This window comes from Hesperophylax consimilis, chromosome 6, assembly GCF_061612785.1.
Source record: "Hesperophylax consimilis isolate HC1 chromosome 6, BYU_Hcon_1.0, whole genome shotgun sequence".
NCBI classification, from domain to species: Eukaryota; Metazoa; Arthropoda; class Insecta; order Trichoptera; family Limnephilidae; genus Hesperophylax; species Hesperophylax consimilis.
In genome coordinates this window covers 5,168,286-5,190,850 of record NC_142841.1, presented here as the reverse complement: position 1 = coordinate 5,190,850, position 22,565 = coordinate 5,168,286, and the positions used below count along the sequence as shown (strand labels likewise).

The 22,565-nt window shown below is 32.9% G+C and overlaps 1 protein-coding gene across 1 annotated transcript in view; it reads left to right on the top strand.

Annotated features, from left to right (window-relative positions):
- LOC149422871 (synaptic vesicle glycoprotein 2B-like) overlaps positions 1-20,910 on the top strand; it is a 35,854-nt gene extending 14,944 nt beyond the window's left edge. Inside the window, exons 4-12 of the mRNA XM_089632750.1 lie at positions 3,857-4,019; positions 12,701-12,822; positions 13,220-13,461; positions 13,652-13,854; positions 14,826-15,082; positions 15,950-16,109; positions 17,658-17,785; positions 18,364-19,377; positions 19,550-20,910. Coding sequence (XP_089488876.1) covers positions 3,857-4,019; positions 12,701-12,822; positions 13,220-13,461; positions 13,652-13,854; positions 14,826-15,082; positions 15,950-16,109; positions 17,658-17,785; positions 18,364-18,419 — 1,331 coding nt within the window. The 3' untranslated portion in view covers positions 18,420-19,377; positions 19,550-20,910. The remainder of the gene's footprint in view (positions 1-3,856; positions 4,020-12,700; positions 12,823-13,219; positions 13,462-13,651; positions 13,855-14,825; positions 15,083-15,949; positions 16,110-17,657; positions 17,786-18,363; positions 19,378-19,549) is intronic.
- The last annotated feature ends 1,655 nt before the right edge of the window (positions 20,911-22,565 follow it).

The window sequence follows — 22,565 nt, the reverse complement described above, 5'->3', positions numbered from 1 at the left end:
TAGATGCAATTATTTAAATTTGTTTATTAGTACTGTACCCAGAAAACCTTGAAATCGAAAGTAGGTTTCAATGTTATTAATGTTTACACTTTTGAACTTGGCAAGCGCTATTGTGCGTGCATTGCCAAATAAATTATGTTCATCACGTTTATTCCGCTGAACCAAGGATAAAATTAATACATTTTATTAACATGCCTACAATACATGGTTTCTCCAATAGGTCATTAGAACTGGCCAAGAACTATAAAATTTTACTGAGACATTATTTCAGGATCTCTATATCTACGATTTTATTTATTTTTATTACAAAACTTAATACTACTATAATTTTAATGATAACAACAAAAAAGTAGTCACGCAAAGCTGCCACAAAGCGCTAGTCTGCAGGTTTTACCATTGTTCTTTAATTAAATAAACATAACACAATATAATCATTTTGTTGTATAATCATGATTATAGCTGATTCCTTTATTTTGTTTCAGTATTCCTCCCCTTGATCATTTGGGTAAATTTTGTAGATATTTATCTCAAATTCAAGCACACTTGTGCGAGTCCATTTTTATGAATATTTTTAATTCCTCCCGGGCAGTTTGTTTTAATATTTGCATCTCGAATTCAAATGAAACAAACTGTCGAGTCCATTTTTAAATTGCCCGAGTCGATGTCAATAGCATCGACAGCGAAAAAAATTTAATACGATTTTAACACTTTTAAAGCACATCTCTGTAAGATGCTGGGTAAAAACTATGGGGCGTTTGTCCATAAAAAAAAACTATTCGTGTTTACACTAAAAAAAAAAAAAACAAACACTTATTAACAGGAACTAACGTTAACACAGCCCTACTGTAGAAATCTAACGTCAGAATAATATTAAGGTTCAAGTATTTTTTTTTAAATACGGAAATATTTATTGTTATCTGACAGTTACGTTTTTCCTTGACGTTTTGCTCCTAGGTAGTGGGTTCAAATCCCGGAGAGGACAAATACATAATGACGCACGTATTTGGGTACACGTACAGAATTTTAATTAGTTGGAATTTTAAATTTTGCACATGCTAAGTGTCAGACTGGTGAGAGGCCAAATAATAGAAACGTTCCTTGAAATGGCTTTAACTGTATTAAGAAACCAAATCTGTTCAAAAATCAAAATTCTTTGAAACGTTCAGTAGCTATGGTTGAAGTATGTAGATTAATTATATATTCCAGAGATCATAGATTGTTGGTATTAATTATTAAGGTATGACAAAAAATACATCAAAATAATCATACTTATCAGTTTCACGTGAAAACCCAACGAACAAAGATTGCACACAGTACTTTCTTTCTCTATTTATGAATCATAGTCAAAAATAATCAAACAATATTAAAAAGCATTATCATCACCATCGGTATTTATTTATATATACAGGGTGTATCGGCAAGTACCCGACAAACTTTAACCAGCTATTCCTCAGCACATTTGGAGTAAAAATGCTATGGGCGCTTTGCTGTCCGGTAACATTTTTTTCCACTAAAAACAAAAAATAAATAAAAAAATCCACACTGCGTCACTGTCATTTGCCTTCTTTCTCGCGTTCAACAGATGTTATTAGCAAGTGCGTCAAAAAGGGTCCTCGCTCTTTCGTACACACTAAATAATAATAGTTAAAAATGAGACGAATGGTGCTGTGCCATTTCGTTGTGATTGTAAAAGCGCGCCAACGTAGGTACGTACGTACATTATTCAACGAAACTCAAACAAAATATTGCCAGATGGGTTTTCAAACTTTGACAAAGGATAAAACATTGGTGACATGTGGTGAAAATATGAATAGTAAATTTTTTATTAAAAAAAATGTTACCGGACAGCAAAGTGCCCATAACATTTTTTACTCCAAATGTGCTAAGGAATAGCTGGTTAAAGTTTGTCGGGTACGTGCCGATACACCCTGTATATAATCATCGAAGTCAATTTTAATGAATCTCAACTGAAAAATAATGTAAAACCGAAAAGACAGAAAAAGATTCAATCGCATCTAGGAATTGAAGCCAGGACCTCTAAAGAAGAGGCAACGAGCCGGGGATGTGCTCTGACCACTGAGCTAAATCGACCATATCAACACAAATTACGTCATTTTTAACCGTCTCGTACATCGACTAAGAGCCACCAACATTATCTTCATTTTCTTAACGCATATTTTTGGCTGCTATCTTTAAGTTGCAAAATTCTACCCGAACTAAATAGCTGCTATCTTTAAGCAGTATAGATAGTGTCTATCATTAATACTAACAGACGCATTTTTATTTTTTCGATGTGCGACATCTATTGACTTTTCTATGAGTCAATAATTAATATTTTAATGGCGGAACATCAATGAGTAAAAAAACTCAAATTGAACCATTTACTATTTTTTCATAAATATTGTCTTCGTTGATTAAATATTTCGATTTGAGGTTTTACTTCACTATTAATACATATAAGTCGATGATCATAACTCTTCCGTGATCGAATCAAATAAATATTAGCAATATTCATCTAAGCTTTTTTTATTTTATACCACTAACCGATTGATAAAAAAATGCTGAAAACCTAAATTGTATGTAATACATACAAGGTATCCGGGGATAAAGTGCACTAACTTCGGGGGCGATTCGTGTGATTATTCAAGTAAAAAAAACTTTTTTTCTCTAAATTATAAAGTAGGGTATGGTTGTTTTAAGATAGTTTTCAGGAAAATATGTTGAATTTTTTGTATAGAATTATAAATATTTTTGTATGGAAAAAAACGACAATTTTCGAAAAAAAGTAATTTTTTAGAAAATTCATTGTGATATTAAAGGGTGTTTTACGATGAAAATATTTAAAGTGTAAATTGTATTGTTTGTACCTACTAAAAAAATTGTTGGGAAGGAATAGTTACCTTAAATGAAACACTAGGTTTTACGTTTATGGAAACATTAGATAAAGGGCTATATATGATTTTTAATTGATTTGTCCTGATTTTATCAATATTATAGAGGAATTTTTTTACGTTCGAGAGCCACCAGATAACCTAGTAATTTGATTGATAAAAAAACGATACGTAAAACTGACTAACTAAATCTGTGTGTTTTTATCAAAAGGCTGTATTTGATTTTTTTGATTTGATTAAGAGATTGGTTTAGGTAAACTACATAGATGTTATTTGAAGGGCCCTCAAATGCTATCAGATCCTTGTGATTTTCTTCCGGGCAATTAAGTAGTATTTTGTATCGAAGGACAATCGTTACATTTTATTTTAGTAACCGGAACGCCTTAGATAAAAATATTGTTTATTTATTTTATTAAAATCTTAATTAAACTGGTTTCACATTTAGATAAAGATAATAATTGATTATTTGAGCAGTAGTTATTCTTGAAAACAGCTCATTAGGGAGTCTCAGAACTTGTTACACGTGTAAACGATTGTTACGCCTTGCTTTGATTATTTAACATTTTACAATTTTAAAGTAGGCCTCGCGTCAAAAACGTAAGTTGATGATGAAATCATAAGATATATAAGTGATTATTTATATACCTCACTACTTAATTATAAACTAGATTTTATATTTTTTTATCAAACGAACTACTATATAATTTGTCGAAAATAATTATTTTTTTAAATTTTCTTCATGCCGATTAGACAGCATGGAGTACATATAAAAAAACCCGAATAAGAAAATCCAAATAAACACCACGATTTTACATTTGGTAAAATAATATTCACTGAATGGCCACCAACTTAAAATGGAATCTGAACGAATTAAAATAACAGACAAAGGTAATGCAAAACGGTCAGGACTACAATATGATCAGTCAATTATAAAATGTAACCATTTTTCTATGTTTATCTTTCAGGGATGGTCCTCGGCTCTTACTTCTGGGGTTGCTTGGCTGACACCAAGGGGAGGAAGGTAGTGTTGATCGCTACCCTGTTCCTGGACGCCTTCTGTGGAGTGGCTTCCTCCATGGCGCAATACTTCCCCATTTTCATGTTCTTCAGGTTCTTCAACGGCTTTGCGTAAGTTGATTCCTTATACTTTTCGAGCCTTAAAGCCTAAGACACATTAGGCTATACGCATCAACGCTTATTTGGGCGTGGCTTATACAGATTATACTTGAGGTGTCACACTACGCTATAATCTTCCTCTCCCTACGGCAGGAGAGGGGGTCAGACCAATTGCCATTTCTTCTGAATACCATTTCTTTTTATGGGATCTGTCACCTTGACAGCTGACAGCCGCATTATCACGACAATCCCTAAATTGATCTGGTAGGAGAGGGGGTCACATCATTTCCAAATATAGCCTATCATCTGTCAGGTGTGACAAATCTGTATGGGATTGTATGGCGAGCGATATGGTACGAGGGGAATATTATTTAATTTATTTTCCTTGTTTCATGTGTCTTTATGCTGCAGGTTTAGAAATTCAATACATGTATGGCCATTAATTATTTTGTAGATTAAATCATCTGCTTAAGTGACATGATATTTAAGTCCTTTCAATTTCTCAATTTTCTTATATCTATTTTTTTCAATATAATTCTCATAGCTTTGTTTTGTAGGATTTTACTTTGATTCATTAACCCCTCAGGCCTCTGGCTTATTTTTCATTACATTTATTAATAATGCTATCTGAAAGTCAAAGAATTTGTGAGTATTTCCGTTTTCTAATAAAATTTTAAAAAAAGTTATATGTCTGAATGTATCCGGAAACTAAATACTGTTTTTGAAAGATGATGAAACACGCTATAAAATTATTAGGAATTAACAAATAAATGTTTTAATGCAACTTACTTTTTTTCGTCTAAATACTTGACTAAAATTACTGATTACAAAAAAGAAATACATACTTTATTAGACAAATGTATTATAAACGTTACTGTCCCCTCACTTTTTATCGTTCCATTTATAAAAAAAAAAATTATTTCTTACATTGCGGTAGGAACCTTTGGTTTCGTAGAAGCGTACATATTAATTCTTATGTGGTTACCCTTCTTTCAAAGCCTCAACGTCTGTCAATAATTCTTATGTGGTTACACTTTTTTCAAATCCTCACCGTCTATAAATAATTCTTATGTGGTTAACTTCTTTCAAAGCCTCACCGTCTATCAACAATTATTATGTGGTTACACTTTTTTTCAAATCCTCACCGTCTATCAACAATTCTTATGTGGTTACACTTTTTTTCAAATCCTCACTGTCTATTAACAATTCTTATGTGGTTACACTTTTTTTCAAATCCTCACTGTCGATTAACAATTCTTATGTGGTTACACTTTTTTTCAAATCCTCACTGTCTATTAACAATTCTTATGTGGTTACACTTTTTTTCAAATCCTCACTGTCTATTAACAATTCTTATGTGGTTACACTTTTTTTCAAATCCTCACTGTCTATTAACAATTCTTATGCGGTTACACTTTTTTTCAAATCCTCACTGTCTATTAACAATTCTTATGTGGTTACACTTTTTTTCAAATCCTCACCGTCTATGAATAATTCTTATGTGGTTACACTGCTTTTCAAATCCTCACTGTCTATTAACAATTCTTATGTGGTTACACTTTTTTTCAAATCCTCACCGTCTATGAATAATTCTTATGTGGTTACACTGCTTTTCAAATCCTCACCGTCAATCAACAATTCTTATGTGGTTACACTTTTTTTCAAATCCTCACCGTCTATGAATAATTCTTATGTGGTTACACTGCTTTTCAAATCCTCACCGTCAATCAACAATTCTTATGTGGTTGCACTTCTTTCTAAGCCTCACCGTCTATCAATATTTCTCTTTTTGTTGGTGTTACTCATTTTCCCACGATTATCAATCAAAAATTGCCATGTATAAATATAGACGCAAAATATCAGATAGTCAAATACTGTGATGTATTAATATTATTGACGTATCACACCAGAACAATAATAACTTATTACTTGTTACCAATTGTAATTAATACGAGCACATGATCAGATTAAACACTTGATTCTTTGTCTTGTAAAAACCACATTACTTTATTTGGTCTTATCTGCGACACCTTTCCGCACGCGCGATACTAAAAGTTCAATGTCCAAAAATATAACATTTTTCGAATATCTGATCTTGACAAATTGATATTATGTCACTATTATAATGATCTACAGATTCATCTTGTAGATATTAATCATCCGACCTTATTAAAATATTTTATTTTAAACACTTCATAATTAAACATACATAGGTATATATTTATTGTTGTAAATAGGTAGTCTTTTGTGCTGATTTCTACAAATCAATCGATATTACTAACGAATATTATATCTTACGTATTATAAACATAAAAAGTTATAATCTTAGCAGAAAAATGTCAGGAAAGGTAATGAGGTGTCAACTCCACCTAAAATTTATGCTAACACATTTATTGCACAAATACCACAAAAAACTTTCTTACAACACAATTATACAACCAGAATTATAACCAACCAATACTACAAAGAACCTAAACCACATACAACGTCAGCTTAAAGGCAACTCATCTAACTAGCTCTAAAAATCTTCAACCTTCTCAAAAAACCTATAACGCTGTGGATCCTTATATCGGCACTACTTAACAATTACAAAAATACTACCCACACATTCTACAATCTAACCACTCTCAGATTGCCTATTTAATTTTCTGAATTTAATTATATATTAAATATTTATAAATCAAACAGAATATATTTAACAATAATTTTGAAGTATTATCAATCATATTGTTAATAGATTCAATCCATAAACTAACCTGCAACAATACAAGGACATTCCAAGCATGGCGGGTGAAATAATACAAAAAATGTATTTACAGCACAAATTACCATAATTAATGTTTTAATAATAATAATAATAATAATTGGATGACTTGTATAGCGCCGTTTTTGTGCAAAATCACCTCAAGGGCGCTGTACAAACTTATAATACATTTCTACAGTGATCTAGGTTATAGTTTTTCTGTAAACAACACCTGAATGTGTATATTAATTTTGTCCGTAATATTAATCTCTAGTCTGGTGATTTAATTACTTTTAAATAGTTGTGGTTAGGAAATATTCACTTGCAGCCAATTAGCCGCTTAGAAAATAATATAAATTGATTAGTTACCCTTCATGAAAATCATGATCACTTCATTAAAATGAACAGTCTATTTAACGGTCGTCTTAATCGTAATTTTATAAGAACCAATATAATTATTTAAACTATTGACTTACGTAGTTGTGTGGCTAGAATATAATGTGTGAATGAAAAAAAAATCAAATTGAACTGTGCACGTGATCGTTATTTATCAGCCATACGGTGTGAAAAAAACCTAATGATGCAATTTGTATGTGTATTATTGAGCCAGTCAACGAGAATAGACTGGATTAGATAAATAAAATGTTGTTTCAAAGATATAAATCTACTGTTTATTTATCAGCGGCAAATTTCCCCAATAAAAATAGAATTTTCTTTGATTAATATGTTTTTAATTCCCTCGATCAAATGGATAGCCAATTATAGATTTATTGGCTTTAGTTTATTATCTTTATTAGTATCAAACAATATGAAACCAATTTCATCAGAAGTTTTGTCACGGTCATCATTATTATCGGTCGTGTTATAAACATAGATTTTCAGATATAGAGAAAATATAAATTGCCAAAATACGATAATGAGATAACACGGAGAAAACTAATAACTTTTAAAATAGTTGGATATATTATTTATATTAGAAGCACACGTAGAAGACTTACTGATATAAAATATTGCTAGTTTATTAAAAGTGCGGTTAAGTTATTCGTATTCCTGTTAGAAACGGGACTGCGGGCCTTTAACAGATTGACAGATTTCAAAACAAAGTTCACAGAGAAAAATGAGTAATGTTGATTAATTAAAAATCTGTTTAAATTTTTGGTAATAAAGTGTTTTGTCCTGATAAAGTAATTTGTAATACTATTGGAACACGTGTTCATACACCTTCGTTTGTTTTTCGTTCGTTTTTTTTTGTTTTACTCAATCACCCTTCAGACAAAACATAATAAATCCTTATTCCCTAACTTAGCGGTATAGTATGTACATAATGAATTAGTGTGATTTATTTACTAATAATTTCTCAATTTTTCCATCTTCTTATAATTCTCTAACTTCTCCATCCTCTGCTTGCAACCCAAACTAGCTATACATCTTTTTTCTTATTTTTCTTTTTTTATATTATAGTAATATATAGATTCTATGTCCGCAAACTGTAAAATTCACGCGCCATAACACAGGGTCATCCCTAGCATGGAGGGTGAAATATGACAAAAAACCACATGTACTCTCTAAATCATGTATCAATAAAATAAAATAAAATAAATAAAATATGACGAAATGCAAAAATGTTAATTTTTGAGAACTCGTGTTCGGACATCGTGACAAAACGTGTGTATTTTATTTAAAGTTTATCAGGATACCTATCAATTCATTCGTGAATGGCCTACAATCCCGTCTTTAACAGGAATTCGAATAATTTGAAGAGATTCTTAACAGATTCTTATAAATTAGCAATATTTTTTATCAGGTAGTTTTCTCCATCTATCAGAGAATGTGTTATGAGAACGGCGGAAAAGGTATTCATTAAAAACATAATATTTCGTCATAATATCGATCACGAAAACGACACCTGCATGAACACGTGTTCCGATATATTCTGAATGGACTCATATTTTCAATAAATTAAAATAAATCAGCCTTACTAATTTTTCTCTGTGTATTGTCATAAAAAAATGTTTCGAAGTTATCACATCGAATCAAATCAAATGAAGCAAATATCTTCGATATGTTCAATTCAAATTGAGACAGCCTGTAATATTGATATCTGCTATAATACATTAATGTCTGGTCTAAATCTACCACTTCTTTCTACCCGGCGAACTATTAATGACATTCTTATATGTACTTTTGAAATTACTGAACAATCTCATAGACTGCCCTCAAATGTTAAGTGTTATAAATTTTCGTGTCCCTGTTAAATCAACTCGACTCCACCATCTTTTCCACAGTGACAATCATAGCACTAACTATTTGTATCATTCACCGTTGGCGCGTTTTCACCGCACTGCCAACACGTATACAGACCTTTTTGATATTTTCAAAACCTCACCGTCTTGCATCAAGGCAAAAATACTTGGTTGTGAATGTAACTGATATGTGAGTAGTTGAAAATCAAAAGGTACTTAACCACCATTTTGACTTTTTTTGAGATTTAAATGCCAACACGTTCTCCTGGATCATAGCCATGTTTGAAATGTTATTTCAGTGCCAAAACATGGTTAAATCCTTAGTTATAGCTTGTTAAAAATCGTCTTCAATTTCAAAACGTACTTAAATCCAAAATCGTTTGTTTTCAAAACGTACTCAAATCCAACAACCAATAAGGGCCATGGAATTGGCAGCCATATTGGTTTTTTTACCAATCAATGGGCTGCTTTCTGTGCAATGGATACCATAACAAGAAACACGTTTTTTGTGAGTGGTTTTGAAGTTGATTTGATCGTGATTTTTTTGAGTTATTAACGGTAATTTTGAAAATTAAACAAAAATGAGTAAATCAATTTGTTCTCCAGTTGTACCAGCACGCTTTGGAAAAGGCAGAAAGCGTTTAAGGCGACCGGAAGAGTAGACAATCAATAAACAAAAAGTTATAAGATGAGTTCCATCATGCTACTAAGACATCAGTGGTGTATTCAAAATTTTATGGTTTTTGTCAAAAAAAAAAATTGTTTATATAATAATCACCTATATTTTATACTTCAGTGGAGTATTTTTGCACTATCGAAGTAGGAATATTTCCTGTAGGAATATTTTCCGTGCTATATATATTTTCCTTCATGTGTGTCACTTGAAAGTACTAGTTTTTTGGCGGTATTTTTATTATAAGCTTGAAAATCAGTAAATATGCTTATAATGATCCATTTATACCATAGTGTTATCATAATGTAAATATATTAGTGGATGTTTGATCATTACAAAAAGGCAATTATCTATCTACAACACTCGAATTAGGATCTAATGTCAATGATTTATTTACTTATTTGAAATTTATGCAGAGTTTCCTTTCTCTTAGGACCATATATTGGGTTCAAACAAATATTTTCTGCACAAATATTTCTAAATAATATCCTTCTCTTATTTTTATATATTCTGCTACTGAGCCTCCTAGATATCCGTTACCCTGCAATCATCAGACAAAAGCACTCAACTGTCGCGCTTTGAGAATGGTTGACATAGAATCATTAGAAGATATTCTGCTACTGAGCCTCCTAGATATCCGTTACCCTGCAATCATCAGACAAAAGCACTCAACTGTCGCGCTTTGAGAATGGTTGACATAGAATCATTAGAAGATATTCTGCTACTGAGCCTGAGAATTTTGAGAATGGTGAATCTCAAGTAGAAGTATCAGGATTTAATGTATGAATCAATTTACAATCATTTTGCATGCAAGGATTTCTGCATTGCATTGTTATTTTTTAAATATAGTGCTTTCCATTTCATAGAATCTAAAATTTATTTTGTTTTTTTGTTTAATGTATACACGTTAATCTAACCTTTACAATATTATCATTTATTAAACCTATTTGCAAAAGTTTTTTACCCACGTATTTAAGGTATTCGCTTGCAAGGATTTCTGCATTGCGTTTTTTTTTTTAATGCAGTGGTCTCCATTATGTAGAATCTAAAAATTACGATATTATCTTTTTCTATTTTCCTGTGTCTTGTTCTCTTTCATATTTTCGTTTAGATTATTATTATTATCTTCTTCTTCAATGATAGACAAATTGGTCTATTTTTATTATCCGCAGGTAATACTGTATTTTAAAATAAATAATGTTTGGCTTTAAAAAGACTTTTATTTTTTTGTTAATATGAATTATGTTTCATCTATGCATATACAAATGATGTAATTTCTTCACTACACCCCTGGCAGAGAAGTATTATCAAAAACAGTTTATGAGTTTCAAAATGTGACTAAATCCAAAGACTTCAATTTCAAAATGTATCTAAATCCATGGTTCAATATCAAAATGTATCTAAGTCCATTTTTAAATATTAAATAACTAATTAATTATCTATCAGATTTTTATTTTAAAAACGCATTTAAAATGTTTTATTTTACCTTCATTTTTACAAAACATTTAATTTTACTTTATTATACTTAAATGCTATGAAACAGTTTTCTTGCTTTTGCCAAAAATTTGGTTCGTGGAGATAAGTACGTTTTGATATTAGACTACTCATGTTTGTGAAATGTTTAATGTCTGTTTGTACTGCATCATACTGACTGTTGTGTTCTTCTTTATGTGTAAGATATATATGGTGTTCTATACATATACATTCCACATATATACATATATGTGAAATGTATATGTATAGCATCAATAAAAACTGCTTGCGGATGTATTATTTTAATGAAAAATGCTATTTCTAATTGTCAAGTCTCTGACAGCCCTGAACTGTGTACTTATAATCCAATGTTTCACATTACTGTAAAAGCCTTTTATGGCGTTTAATAAATAAATAAATAAATAAATAAAGATTAATGTAACTAACTCTACATTCAGTGAACTCTTTGGAGCAGAGGTTCCCAAAGTTGTTTATATGTACCACCAGGGGTCGATATCGGCATTCTGGGGGTCTAAGTCAGCGAGAAAAAAAATTGGGGGTCCACGAGATTCAAATGGGGGTACAAACGAGCGGACCCCCATTTACCTCAAGTCAACATTTAGGAGTTCCGTAAATGACACAATAGACCTAACACAAATATAATAGACTGAGAAATTACTTTTTGATATTGGCATTTTTATATATCGTAAAGTTGTTAATTGAGGTATATAAATAGAGTCTACGTTCCTTTTCTCGTCAGAATTAATATATTTAAGCAAAACATTGCACATTGGAAGCCGCGAATTTTCCTAGTTCCACAACTTGTTTTTGAAAAACGTCCAGGGTAATAGTAACGTTCAACATTTAAATGCACTTCACACAGACATTTTGACTATGGAAATGCAACGTTGAAAAAACGGATATCATGTGACAAGAAGAACTGACCGGAATAAGCACTGACAAAAAACTTAAGGGGCAGTTCTGTAGGGCTAGCTACAGAAAGAAATTCCCGTTACTTATCCTGCTCCATTTTCATTTGGTGTAATACCTCACAAGGGTGCCCCTGTCTGCACAATGTAAAGACAGAGCAACTATACCGCCACCCGGTTGTTGGGCAGGCAAGGGAAGGGAATATTTTTACTAAAAAAATAAATGATGATCACATGGGACGTTAATAGTTTTAGGAAAATTCAATATTCGGCAGGCAGGGGGTCTACGGAAAAAAAATTGGCAAGTGGTCTACGGGGCAAAAAAGTTTGGGAACCTCTGCTTTAAAGTATTACAAGCTTGAATCCACAGTTAAATTTTTTCATATCTCGCTTGTTATACGTTTAGTTCATTCCACAGCATTAAAAACTCCAATTCAAAGAGTCCGATAATCGAAAGCTGGATAGGTTATCAATTGTACCTATTTGATAATATGTCGTTGTCCCATGAGATTCTTGCGTTTGACAAGCATCTACATTAAATTAACCTCTTACCACATTTCATATTCCATCCGCATCTAGGACCTTCCTCAATCTTTGGAATATTTAATAAGGACATTATGTTTTTCTTTTAGTGTTGCTGGAGCCATGGGAATCTGCTTTCCCTACCTAGGAGAGTTCCAGCCAACCAAGCACAGGGAAAAGATTCTCTGCTGGATGGAGATGTTCTGGACTCTAGGAATCATTGTTCTACCACGTAAGTAACACAATTATTTAGATACTGTACTATCCTTTCCGGTAGCTTTGAAAAAAACAACCATGACCCTGAACAGTCGTGAGCGTTGATTATTTCTAAGACATCCAGTTTATCCATTATGTATTATTACACTTTAAAAATAAACATATTTTACACTAGCGGAAATTATAAGCTTTGACAAATGACGAGTTAATATTTTTTTTTCAACTGCAACCAGGTGTGTAGTAAGTTTATTTACCTCCATTCTCATTTCTTGACACAATCAATGCCAACTCCAACGCCTATTTGTTAGTTTTAATGCCGACGAAGAAAGGTTTTTTTTCCAAAATCAGTCGACAGTGCAAATAAACATTGTGGTTAGAACAAAGTACCTTAATATTTTTTTATTGTATTGCAGTGATCGCCTGGGGAATCATTCCTATCGACACAATGAGATACGTATCAGACTACTTCATCTTCGACTCCTGGAACCTATTTGTAGCGTTATGTGCCATCCCCAGTTTGCTGCTAGGCATCTGGCTCTTCGCTTTCCCGGAGAGCCCTAAGTTCATGATGGAGTGCGGAGATTACGATGATGCCCTGGCCGTCCTGAAGGATATCTACCACTCTAACACCGGTGATGCACCGGAAAACTATCCAGTAAGTTGATTAACTGATGTGTTGTACTTTCGACGAGACGTTTTGCGGAGTAGGCATTCATGATCGTAAAATCAAGAAACGAGCTCCTTGCGTGGTGGTAAATATGGGTTGTATGACCAGACGTTGGTGACTCTACTGATTTACTTGCTATTTAATAATAATTTTTTAATAAGAACTTTTATTTCCGTAGATCAAAAGCCTTAAAGAGAAGATCAGATCAGTGTCAGCCATCAGCCAGCAATACAAATCCGTGCGCAGTCTCAGCATGCGTAAGCCAAAAGATCTGAGGAGGTTGTTCTCTGAGATCTGGGACCAGACCAAGGCCCTGTGCAAGCCGCCACACAGAAAGTATACGGTCCTCACTTGTCTCATTCAGTTCGGACTGACAACAAGGTAAGACAATTTAATTATTTTCCTTTATAGTAGGAAAAAGGTATGGAAAAGTCAAAGATAATGCTTTTCCTTAAAAAGCTGCCCGATTATATATTGTATATTATAACCTCGGTGATCAATCCCTGGAGAGTCCTGGTTGCCAGGAAATTATGTTTAGTTTATTTAGATATTTTGTTTGATTTTATATGTCCATATTCGTCGTAGTGTTTACGTTAAAAAGTATGATATTACTAGAAGGTTAAGATTTGACAGAGATAATATTGACTAATTTGATGAAAACTCTGAAAAGAAGACCGTAGGAACATATTTGGTCTCATTTGTTTCCTCAAAATTATTAGTTGTATAATTGAATTACCTACTTTACTATAACTCATCCCTTTCGAAATCCCCTCTAATAAATTCAGATTGGTCAATGGTAAACTAAAGACAAGACCTTGTTTTTTTTTGTAGAAGTCTAAACAATTTTTGTCTGTCGCTAAGCAAGTGAAATATTATAACTGTTCTCACTTCTAGCAAAGTATTTTTTTGACTTGTCACTTCTGTTTTCTTGCTCCGTATTTTGTCTTCGCTTGATCCATATACCATATTTTACTGAAAATTTACCTATTTTGTGTTGCCAATTTTGTAAAAAATCGGTCCGTTAATAAAAGGTAACTTGCCTTCTCTTATGTAGCAATCCAGCAGGTGACCAAAACCTAGTTCTGTAGGTTTCCTACTAGAGTTTTTTTAGACGGTGGGGTTGTTAGTCCTATATCCAACCCTCCTCTTTTATCTGGGCTTCTAAAAGAGACCTTCCTGACTGAGATCGGAATGTTTGGTGCAACTTTTCAAATTCTCACAGTGAGTTAAAGCATTAACCAAAATCTTATAAAGTATTTTTCTGAGTGGAATGAATTGAATCATCTCTCATATAAATAAACGAACAATATTTGGTATTTTTTCATTATACTCATTGTGTTACTTTATTCCAGTTATTACACGCTGATGGTTTGGTTCCCCGAGTTATTTAACCGCTTTGAAGAGTTCGAGGCAGAGCACCCTGGACAGTCGGCTTCGGTGTGCGAGGTGTCCGGTGTGGTACATGACACAGAGGGCGTGGATATCTTCTGCGGTGATCCTATCAAGAGCTCAGTCTATGAACACACCCTTATCATCGGTCTCGCCTGTATCCCGACCAGTTTCATCTTGCCGCTCTGTGTGCACAGGCTGGGAGCTAAGTTCTTCCTAAGTGAGTTATATTTCGATTACCATTAGGATAATTGCACTTACATATCAATTTTATCATAGTGAGGGGTTTGTTTTACTCGTCCATTAACTCCACACATTTTTAAGGATAATGCGTGTAGGGATTTTAAAGAAATGAAATAGAAGAGATTCTCGGAATGAAAAAGTCCTGATGATTGGGTACGATTCTGGGACTCAATGTGTCCAGGAGAGACAGACGAATGAATCCATCCCTTTGATTGAGGTGCAAGGCGATGGGGCAGGAGAGTTCGGCTGGAGAGGCGAAAGGTTCTACCTCAACCGGCCCCTTCTAATCCGGGCCGCCATGCAGATGGCAGTTCCCCGGGCGTCGGTACCTACAACCGCCTCTCAAAATGAAATTATGACCAATGGGATCGATAAAGCAACTCCATGGCTTCTGGATGTTCATACACTTCGACCCTTGAAGATTCCTGGCCAGTCTTCTGATAACTCCCTCCAATTCATTATGTCCAAGAATATGGTGTTGGCCTCTTTGTGCCAACTGCTCCCAACCGTCTGGAGCCAGTGAGACTATAGCATCCCCAATTAGGTTATGTTGTGATGCTGAAGGTTGTGCGGAAGGGAAGAAGAGGCCAAAGCCATTCCTTGCAACCTTTCAATTCCGAATGGTGGCCTTACACCAGGGCGATATTGAGAGTATCTCCCACTCTGGAACGAGCCTAGTAGTCGAGAGCCTTACCCTTCGACCACGGAGGCCGTCAACTTTACCAACTAACCACATATGTTTAGGTCCATCTTTATTTGGAATGTCTCAAAAAAATATGTAATTAAATTTATTCCTGTGGCAGTTTTGATTTTTATTAATAAATCGTTATTTATTTTATTCCAGTTTCCAGCTTGGTAATCGCAGCAGCCGTCACCATCGGCCTATACTTCGTGCAGAACTCCTTCCAGAACCTCATCCTGTCTTGTGTATTTGAGGCCCTCACCTCCCTCGGCATCAGTCTCGTATACTGTGTGCTCGTTGATCTATTCCCCACTAACCTTAGGTAAGTTCAGTATTTTGTATCTAAACGAATTGTTTAGTTGTGCGTTGTTTTATTACATAGGTGATCATAATTCTTCTTGAAGGCATGAATATGTATTGACTGTGAAAAAATTAGGCCATATTTACAGCTTAACAAAACCAGATAAATAGTAGATACATCTTCTCTACAATCCATCATTCAGCCTCACAACATTCTCCTTGCTAGTGATGCCACAGTTCCACTTTAACGCGGATAGTTCAGACTCTTTTGCGATTTTTTTAATTCTCTTTGATAAAGTGACTGCTACAATTGGGCCTTCTTCCAGAATGTATTTTAATTTTACCGACTATTGCTAACCCTCATCCTTTCCAAGGTGACAATTATTTTGAGCTCGTTAATCTATTTCATCTGTAGGCAACCTACTTTTCTTTTACTCTACCTAGGCGCGCATCCTATGATACTGTTGTAACCGTTGCAAATATAAGTACAGTAGCAATACTGCATCCGTTTTATTTATTTCCATAATATGGTATTATTATGTATGGATGAAGGCACTATTCTTGACTTTCCTTGAGAAATAATTGTGATGTTTACCGTACGAGTCAATTTGAATCCCGCAATGCTTATAAATCAGATGACATTGCGAAATCGACACGTTTTGATAGCTGGTATGGTGAGATTACTAATGTATGTATGTCGAGAGGCCTTACTTGAATCAAATAAACCGATTTTATTGACAAGCGAAAGGTTTTGTTGCGAATCCCGTCAGTAGAAAAAATACCTAACGTCAATCAAGATAAAGCTCATTATATAGCCCAGAAAAACTCATTATGTAGATGGCGATAAAGTTTAAACTTCCGCTTAACACCAACTAACTATTTTTTTTGGTTATTTTTTTTAATTTTTTATTTATTCATTAATTTAAACGCCCTGATGGGCGAAAAGATTTATGCGAAAAAAAAATCTCCAAAAAGTGTTCTATATTTTGTTTTGCAAAGTTCAGGCACAAATATATAAATGTTTGACGATAATTTTCTAACTGACTAGCTTAATTTTCCACATTATACAATAAAACCAAAATAGAAAAAGAGTTCGAAAGTACGAGATTTTGAACTTTAAAGCAGTTTTTATAGGCCTGATTTTTATTCTGGGCTTATGTAACAAAATATGTTGTGTGTATAAAAAAAATACTTGACCATTTCTAAGGCCAATATATTTTTTACTTTAAAAAAACACGATTTTGCATTACTTTGTAGTGCATCATCGCCAACTCCATTCACGTTCTTCAGCCTTAAAAATTTCCCAAATTAGTGTTGCTATAAACCACAGACTCATAGAATTCAGTCAGTTGAAGTACCTACCCATCTCATTAAAATGTACGTAAAAGTAAATTGAAAAAAACGAAGCTACTTCTTCGCACAACATATGATGCCTCGTGAGATCGGGAACTTTGGTTTGAAGCTAATGACGCAAAAATCGTTCGAGTGGATTATAATTATTATTGTATTAAACTATAACTCTTGTGTCTTAAGAAAAACCTGTATTGATGGTATTTTTGTCTGTCCCCAGGGTGATGGCAGCAGCGTTGTCTCTGACTGCCGGCCGAGGAGGCGGGTTGATAGGAAACTTGGTATTCGGCTACCTGGTGGATCTCAACTGCGTCATTCCGATCGTCTTATTCTCAGCCATGTTGTTCAGTAAGTCCCTTCAATCAACTAACGTCACAAATTTCAGATCATCAGTTACATCGAACAGTAGGTTTTCGTGCAATTAATTGGTCTGTAATGGGATTTCCGCTGAAATAGTTTATGTTGTCGATTAGAGATTAAAGGAACATTGTTAATTCTGTGAATCAAAACAGAACGCACTGCAGCAGTGCAAAATCTAAAATAATCCAGTAAAGCTTCCGAAACTGTGTCATTTTAACTGCTCTCTTATCATTTTAAAATACAAAATTTGGCGATTTGTAATTTTTAACTATCTTATGGTTTCTGGATGTGGTGGTGACTTTAGATCCAACAACTCGTTTTGATATGCTTTATTGAAATATCACAGATGAATCCTCCGATTTAGCCAATAGTTCTTAATGAATTGGGCTCGCTCAGTATATGTCTAATGCTAAAGATCAGATTTAATGTACATAATACATGTAAGTCCCAATGATTGGTATCTTTCCAGGTATATTCCAGTGATTTTCGGTCTTCATCTAATTGCTCCAATATCTGTTACCTTTCTTACACTCACAATAACTGGTGATTTGTTTTTCTGTTTTCAGTAAGCGGTCTGCTGTGCTTCTTACTCCCGAAGACAGGTGGAGAAGCTTTGGAATAATTGCCAAGAAAATCAAAGAATTACTAAATATCTCGGTTAAATCCATTCCAGCTCTAAGTGATATTAGTGATTTAAGTATCGTCAGCTGCACATCATTAGGTTAAGCGCCCATCTCCATTCACAATTCACAGATGGCGCACTATGCTTAAGCTTTAAATATTTTAGTATTGTTTGCCATAAAATAATATTTCTATTTCCACCTGCCAGTAAATAAAAAAAATATAATGTAAAATATATAATCAACATTCTGTGAATGTTCCGATCAATATTTTGGCATGGATTAATAATAGTCTACTAAATAGCTAAGAGGAGCAGAATGTATCAAATAATGTTCATTAATAAGAAGAATCTTAGTCGAAAAAAACCAAGTTAGTTTCATAAGTGATCAAATGATTTTAGTTACTGAGATCTGGGGCCAACCCTTTAAATAAATAGTCTTAAACATTATTACAATGTTTTAGAGGGAAATTAAAACGGTTTGTTTAGCAGAATTTGAACAATTCATCAAATTTGTAATTTAAAATTCAAGTTTTTTTTAGCTTTGATATTGGATGAATTGTTCCAATAAGGAACTGCAGTGAAAACTATTATGGATTAAAAAATGTATTCGCATGACCGGTCGGTGGCCGAGTTGACATCGCGTTTTGGTCCCACCCAGGCGTAGTGTGTTCAATTCCTAGGCTGGCTAAGTCCCCCATCACAAAACAAGCAACATTTACCACTTACTCTGGTGGTAAAAGGAGATTTTCAAATATTGTCAGGTTATTCGTAACCCGGGATCAAAGATCAACAAACGCTGATTTGAACCGATGAAAATATTTTAATGCAGGTTTTTAAACAGTAGGGTGTATCGATTTTTAACTTTTTTTTTTGTTTTCAAATTCCAAGTTGAGAAAAAGTTGCTGCTAGGTACCACAACTTACCACAAAAAGTTTTGGATTTTTAAAAAAATGTTTAGGTCTCCCGCACAAGGCCTAAGGTTTTAATTTTTTTCAAAAAATATCCAATTTTTTGTTAAATTTAAAAAAATAAAATCGTAACTTTTGTGTTTATTCCAAGTTAAAAAACAGTAATATTAGGGCATAAAAATAAGTAAGAAACGATTTTTTTTTATAAAAAATGGATTTTAGGTCTCCCGCACAATCCCTAAGGTTTGTTAATTTTGATGAAATTTTGTAATTTTGTGTACATATATGAACCATGTTTTTTTTTTAAGTTTAAACCACCGGAATTAATTTTAATTTTCTTACAGAAGGCATAAAATGAGTTCAGAACACAAAAGTTACGATTTTATTTTTTTTAAATTAAATTTTTTTTTATATTTTTTGAAAAAAATTAAAACTTTAGGCCTTGTGCGGGAGACCTAAACATTTTTTTAAAAATCCAAAACTTTTTGTGGTAAGTTGTGGTACCTAGTAGCAACTTTTTCTCAACTTGGAATTTGAAAACAAAAAAAAAGTTAAAAATCGATACACCCTATTAAACAGTCATGGACGCATTTGTAAATCAATACGATAACATTAGTGATGAGATGCTAACATTTTACCTAGTGTTATTTGATGTTAAAAACGGAATATAAAAGTTAAAAAAACGTCTCGATTTCCATACAAAATACAGCGCCGACTGAAAAAAGGAGACTTTTTGAGACTGGTCATCAATGAATTCATAGATTTGACGAATTTTTGGAGACACAAAAAACTGAAACTTCGAAATTTATTATAACAGTTAAAAAACATTTGCAGGTATTTAAGAAAGGTCATCAATAATATAAAACAATGGATTGCTGTTCCTCATTCTGTGAAATAACCTGTCATGATTGTTAGAATTTGATAACTAGATCGTCAAAAATTAAATAATGGTTCCAGATTAGATATAGGCACCTGAAATAAAGCATACCCTGTGTGCCAAAAGGAGTGACTCATTTTTATTTTGACTTTCGGCTCAAACGCATTGGTAAATTTGAAAGTATAGATTTGCCTCTTTGAATTCCGTATGACAACACTACGCCCAAACTCTAATACTTACAAGAGTGCGATGTTTGAATGAGTCGATAAAATATACATAATTTATTATAATTGTAGTGATTCTGCAGCAGTGTAAATTAGCATACAATTACAACAAACCAAATGTGTGGTAAGTACCTACTTACTTAAATAAGTATATATTATTATTACTAACGGATTAATTAATAGTAATCGTTGACAAACATGTTTATGTTGTAAACGAATATTAGTAGGCAAATATTTAACTGTAGTTTAAATTACTGGAAGCAATAATACTGTAACTTGATATAATTTTAAATTATTTTCAAAGTGTTTATGTTCTAATTCTAAAAACGATACGATTTTCTCATTCGTTGTAAATATCTATTGTAAATATATATTACGTACATAAGAGTTACTAAGTTATCATTTTTGTTAGTTTTAATTAGTATTTATTGTAAACCTCTTTACAAATGTTACGAATGCAATAATAAAATATGTTAGTAAAAAAAAAACTGTTTCTGTATCTATGTGTAAATTTCGTACCCTAAGATTTGTGTTTGTGATTATATGAGAGGGAATGGGGTTTTCTACGGGAAAACTAAACTTAGTAAGTGAACCAGGGTCTTGGAAAGACCATCAAGAAAATGAGAAACAGCCGAGCTATTGGGCACAAGAAGCTGTAAAAACTACCCTCCCCTTTCGGAAAATATAATCCGCCCTACAAATTTATATTGAGATCGCTTTTGGCATGCATTTTTTTACATTAAGAGGAAGCTACATGACAAAAATGTGTATATTCTTGGTAAACCTTATGTTGTAGGTTATAGGCATTAAAGTCTCTAGACAAATGGAGTCTAGAAACGTTCGATTTCAAGCACAAAACTGGTTTTTATTTATTTTGTAAATAATTTTATAAGGCTAGCTTTTTAGACTTGTAAGTTTTTTCGTAAATTTACGACTTCTAGCCAATGGGCATATTGCATTTTGAAAATCCAATATGCCCATTGGCTAGAAGTCGTAAATTTACGAAAAAACTTACAAGTCTAAAGCTAGCCTATGAAAGCAAAAAAGTTAATCAAGTGAAACTGTCGCAGATAATCTTAGCTATAATACTGTATTTTTTTAAGTTGTTTCGTTTATGCGTTCATACATTTCTATTGAAAAAATGTATTTTTTTATTAGTTTATATTTATATTTTTTATTGAGTAATTTGTTTTTTATTTGTATTCTACTCAAGCAAAACAACAGGAAAACCTTCAATTTATCTAAAGCATATTTTTTGGTATTCATAATGTACACCAATTAGTTATAAAGATTAATCAAAATAGTGATTTGGCATTAAGCTTCACCTTAACTCCACACAGGAGGCTTTTGGGAAAATGATTTCCTTAAAAAACCTAAGTCATCTTTAGGTATGCTGTGTGGAGGGTTTTTTTGGGAGAGGAAGGAGTAAACAAGGGTCTTGAAGAAACCCATGTTGTAAGAGGGAGGAAATATAGAGGTCGAGCGACCGAGTCGTAGAAACTAGAAACCACCCTTTCCCATTTAACATATAATGTCAACCTTGTACAAAGGTTGGTCGCAAAAGAACCGCTCGTTTCTGTACAGAGTCGAGGGCCTCCTTGCTGAATATAGGTAAAACAAACATAAATTAAATTACTGATTTGCACGGTATGTTAAAAACAATAAGGTAGGTACTTATATAAATATTAACAAGAGTTTCAATTGCCCGGAGCCGGAGGGAATATATGGAATATTGTGTGGCTAAAAGTAAAGGGAAATGAAACAAGATGAAGAATAGAAAGGTTGGAAAAATCTTATCTAGCAATGTTTTGATCTGGTCAGTAAACACGGCTAAAGCCATTTCAAGCATCGTTTAGGTTCTAAATGGGGGCTTTTATCGGTGCGAAAATGGGAGTGGGATTCACCGTTATTTTTTACATCCAACAACTTTTATTTATTTTCACGACAATGTTTTCTGATCATTGGTGTAGTTAGTTTTTATCTTTGGTTGGATATTTATTATTGTTGGAAAATTTATATCATATTATTTTAATATAGAAAATCTTACATTTAGAATTATTTATTTACACTTAAAATACATTAAAGACTAGTCGATATTTCAATTATTAAAATCATTACTGTGCTAATTAATTTTTAT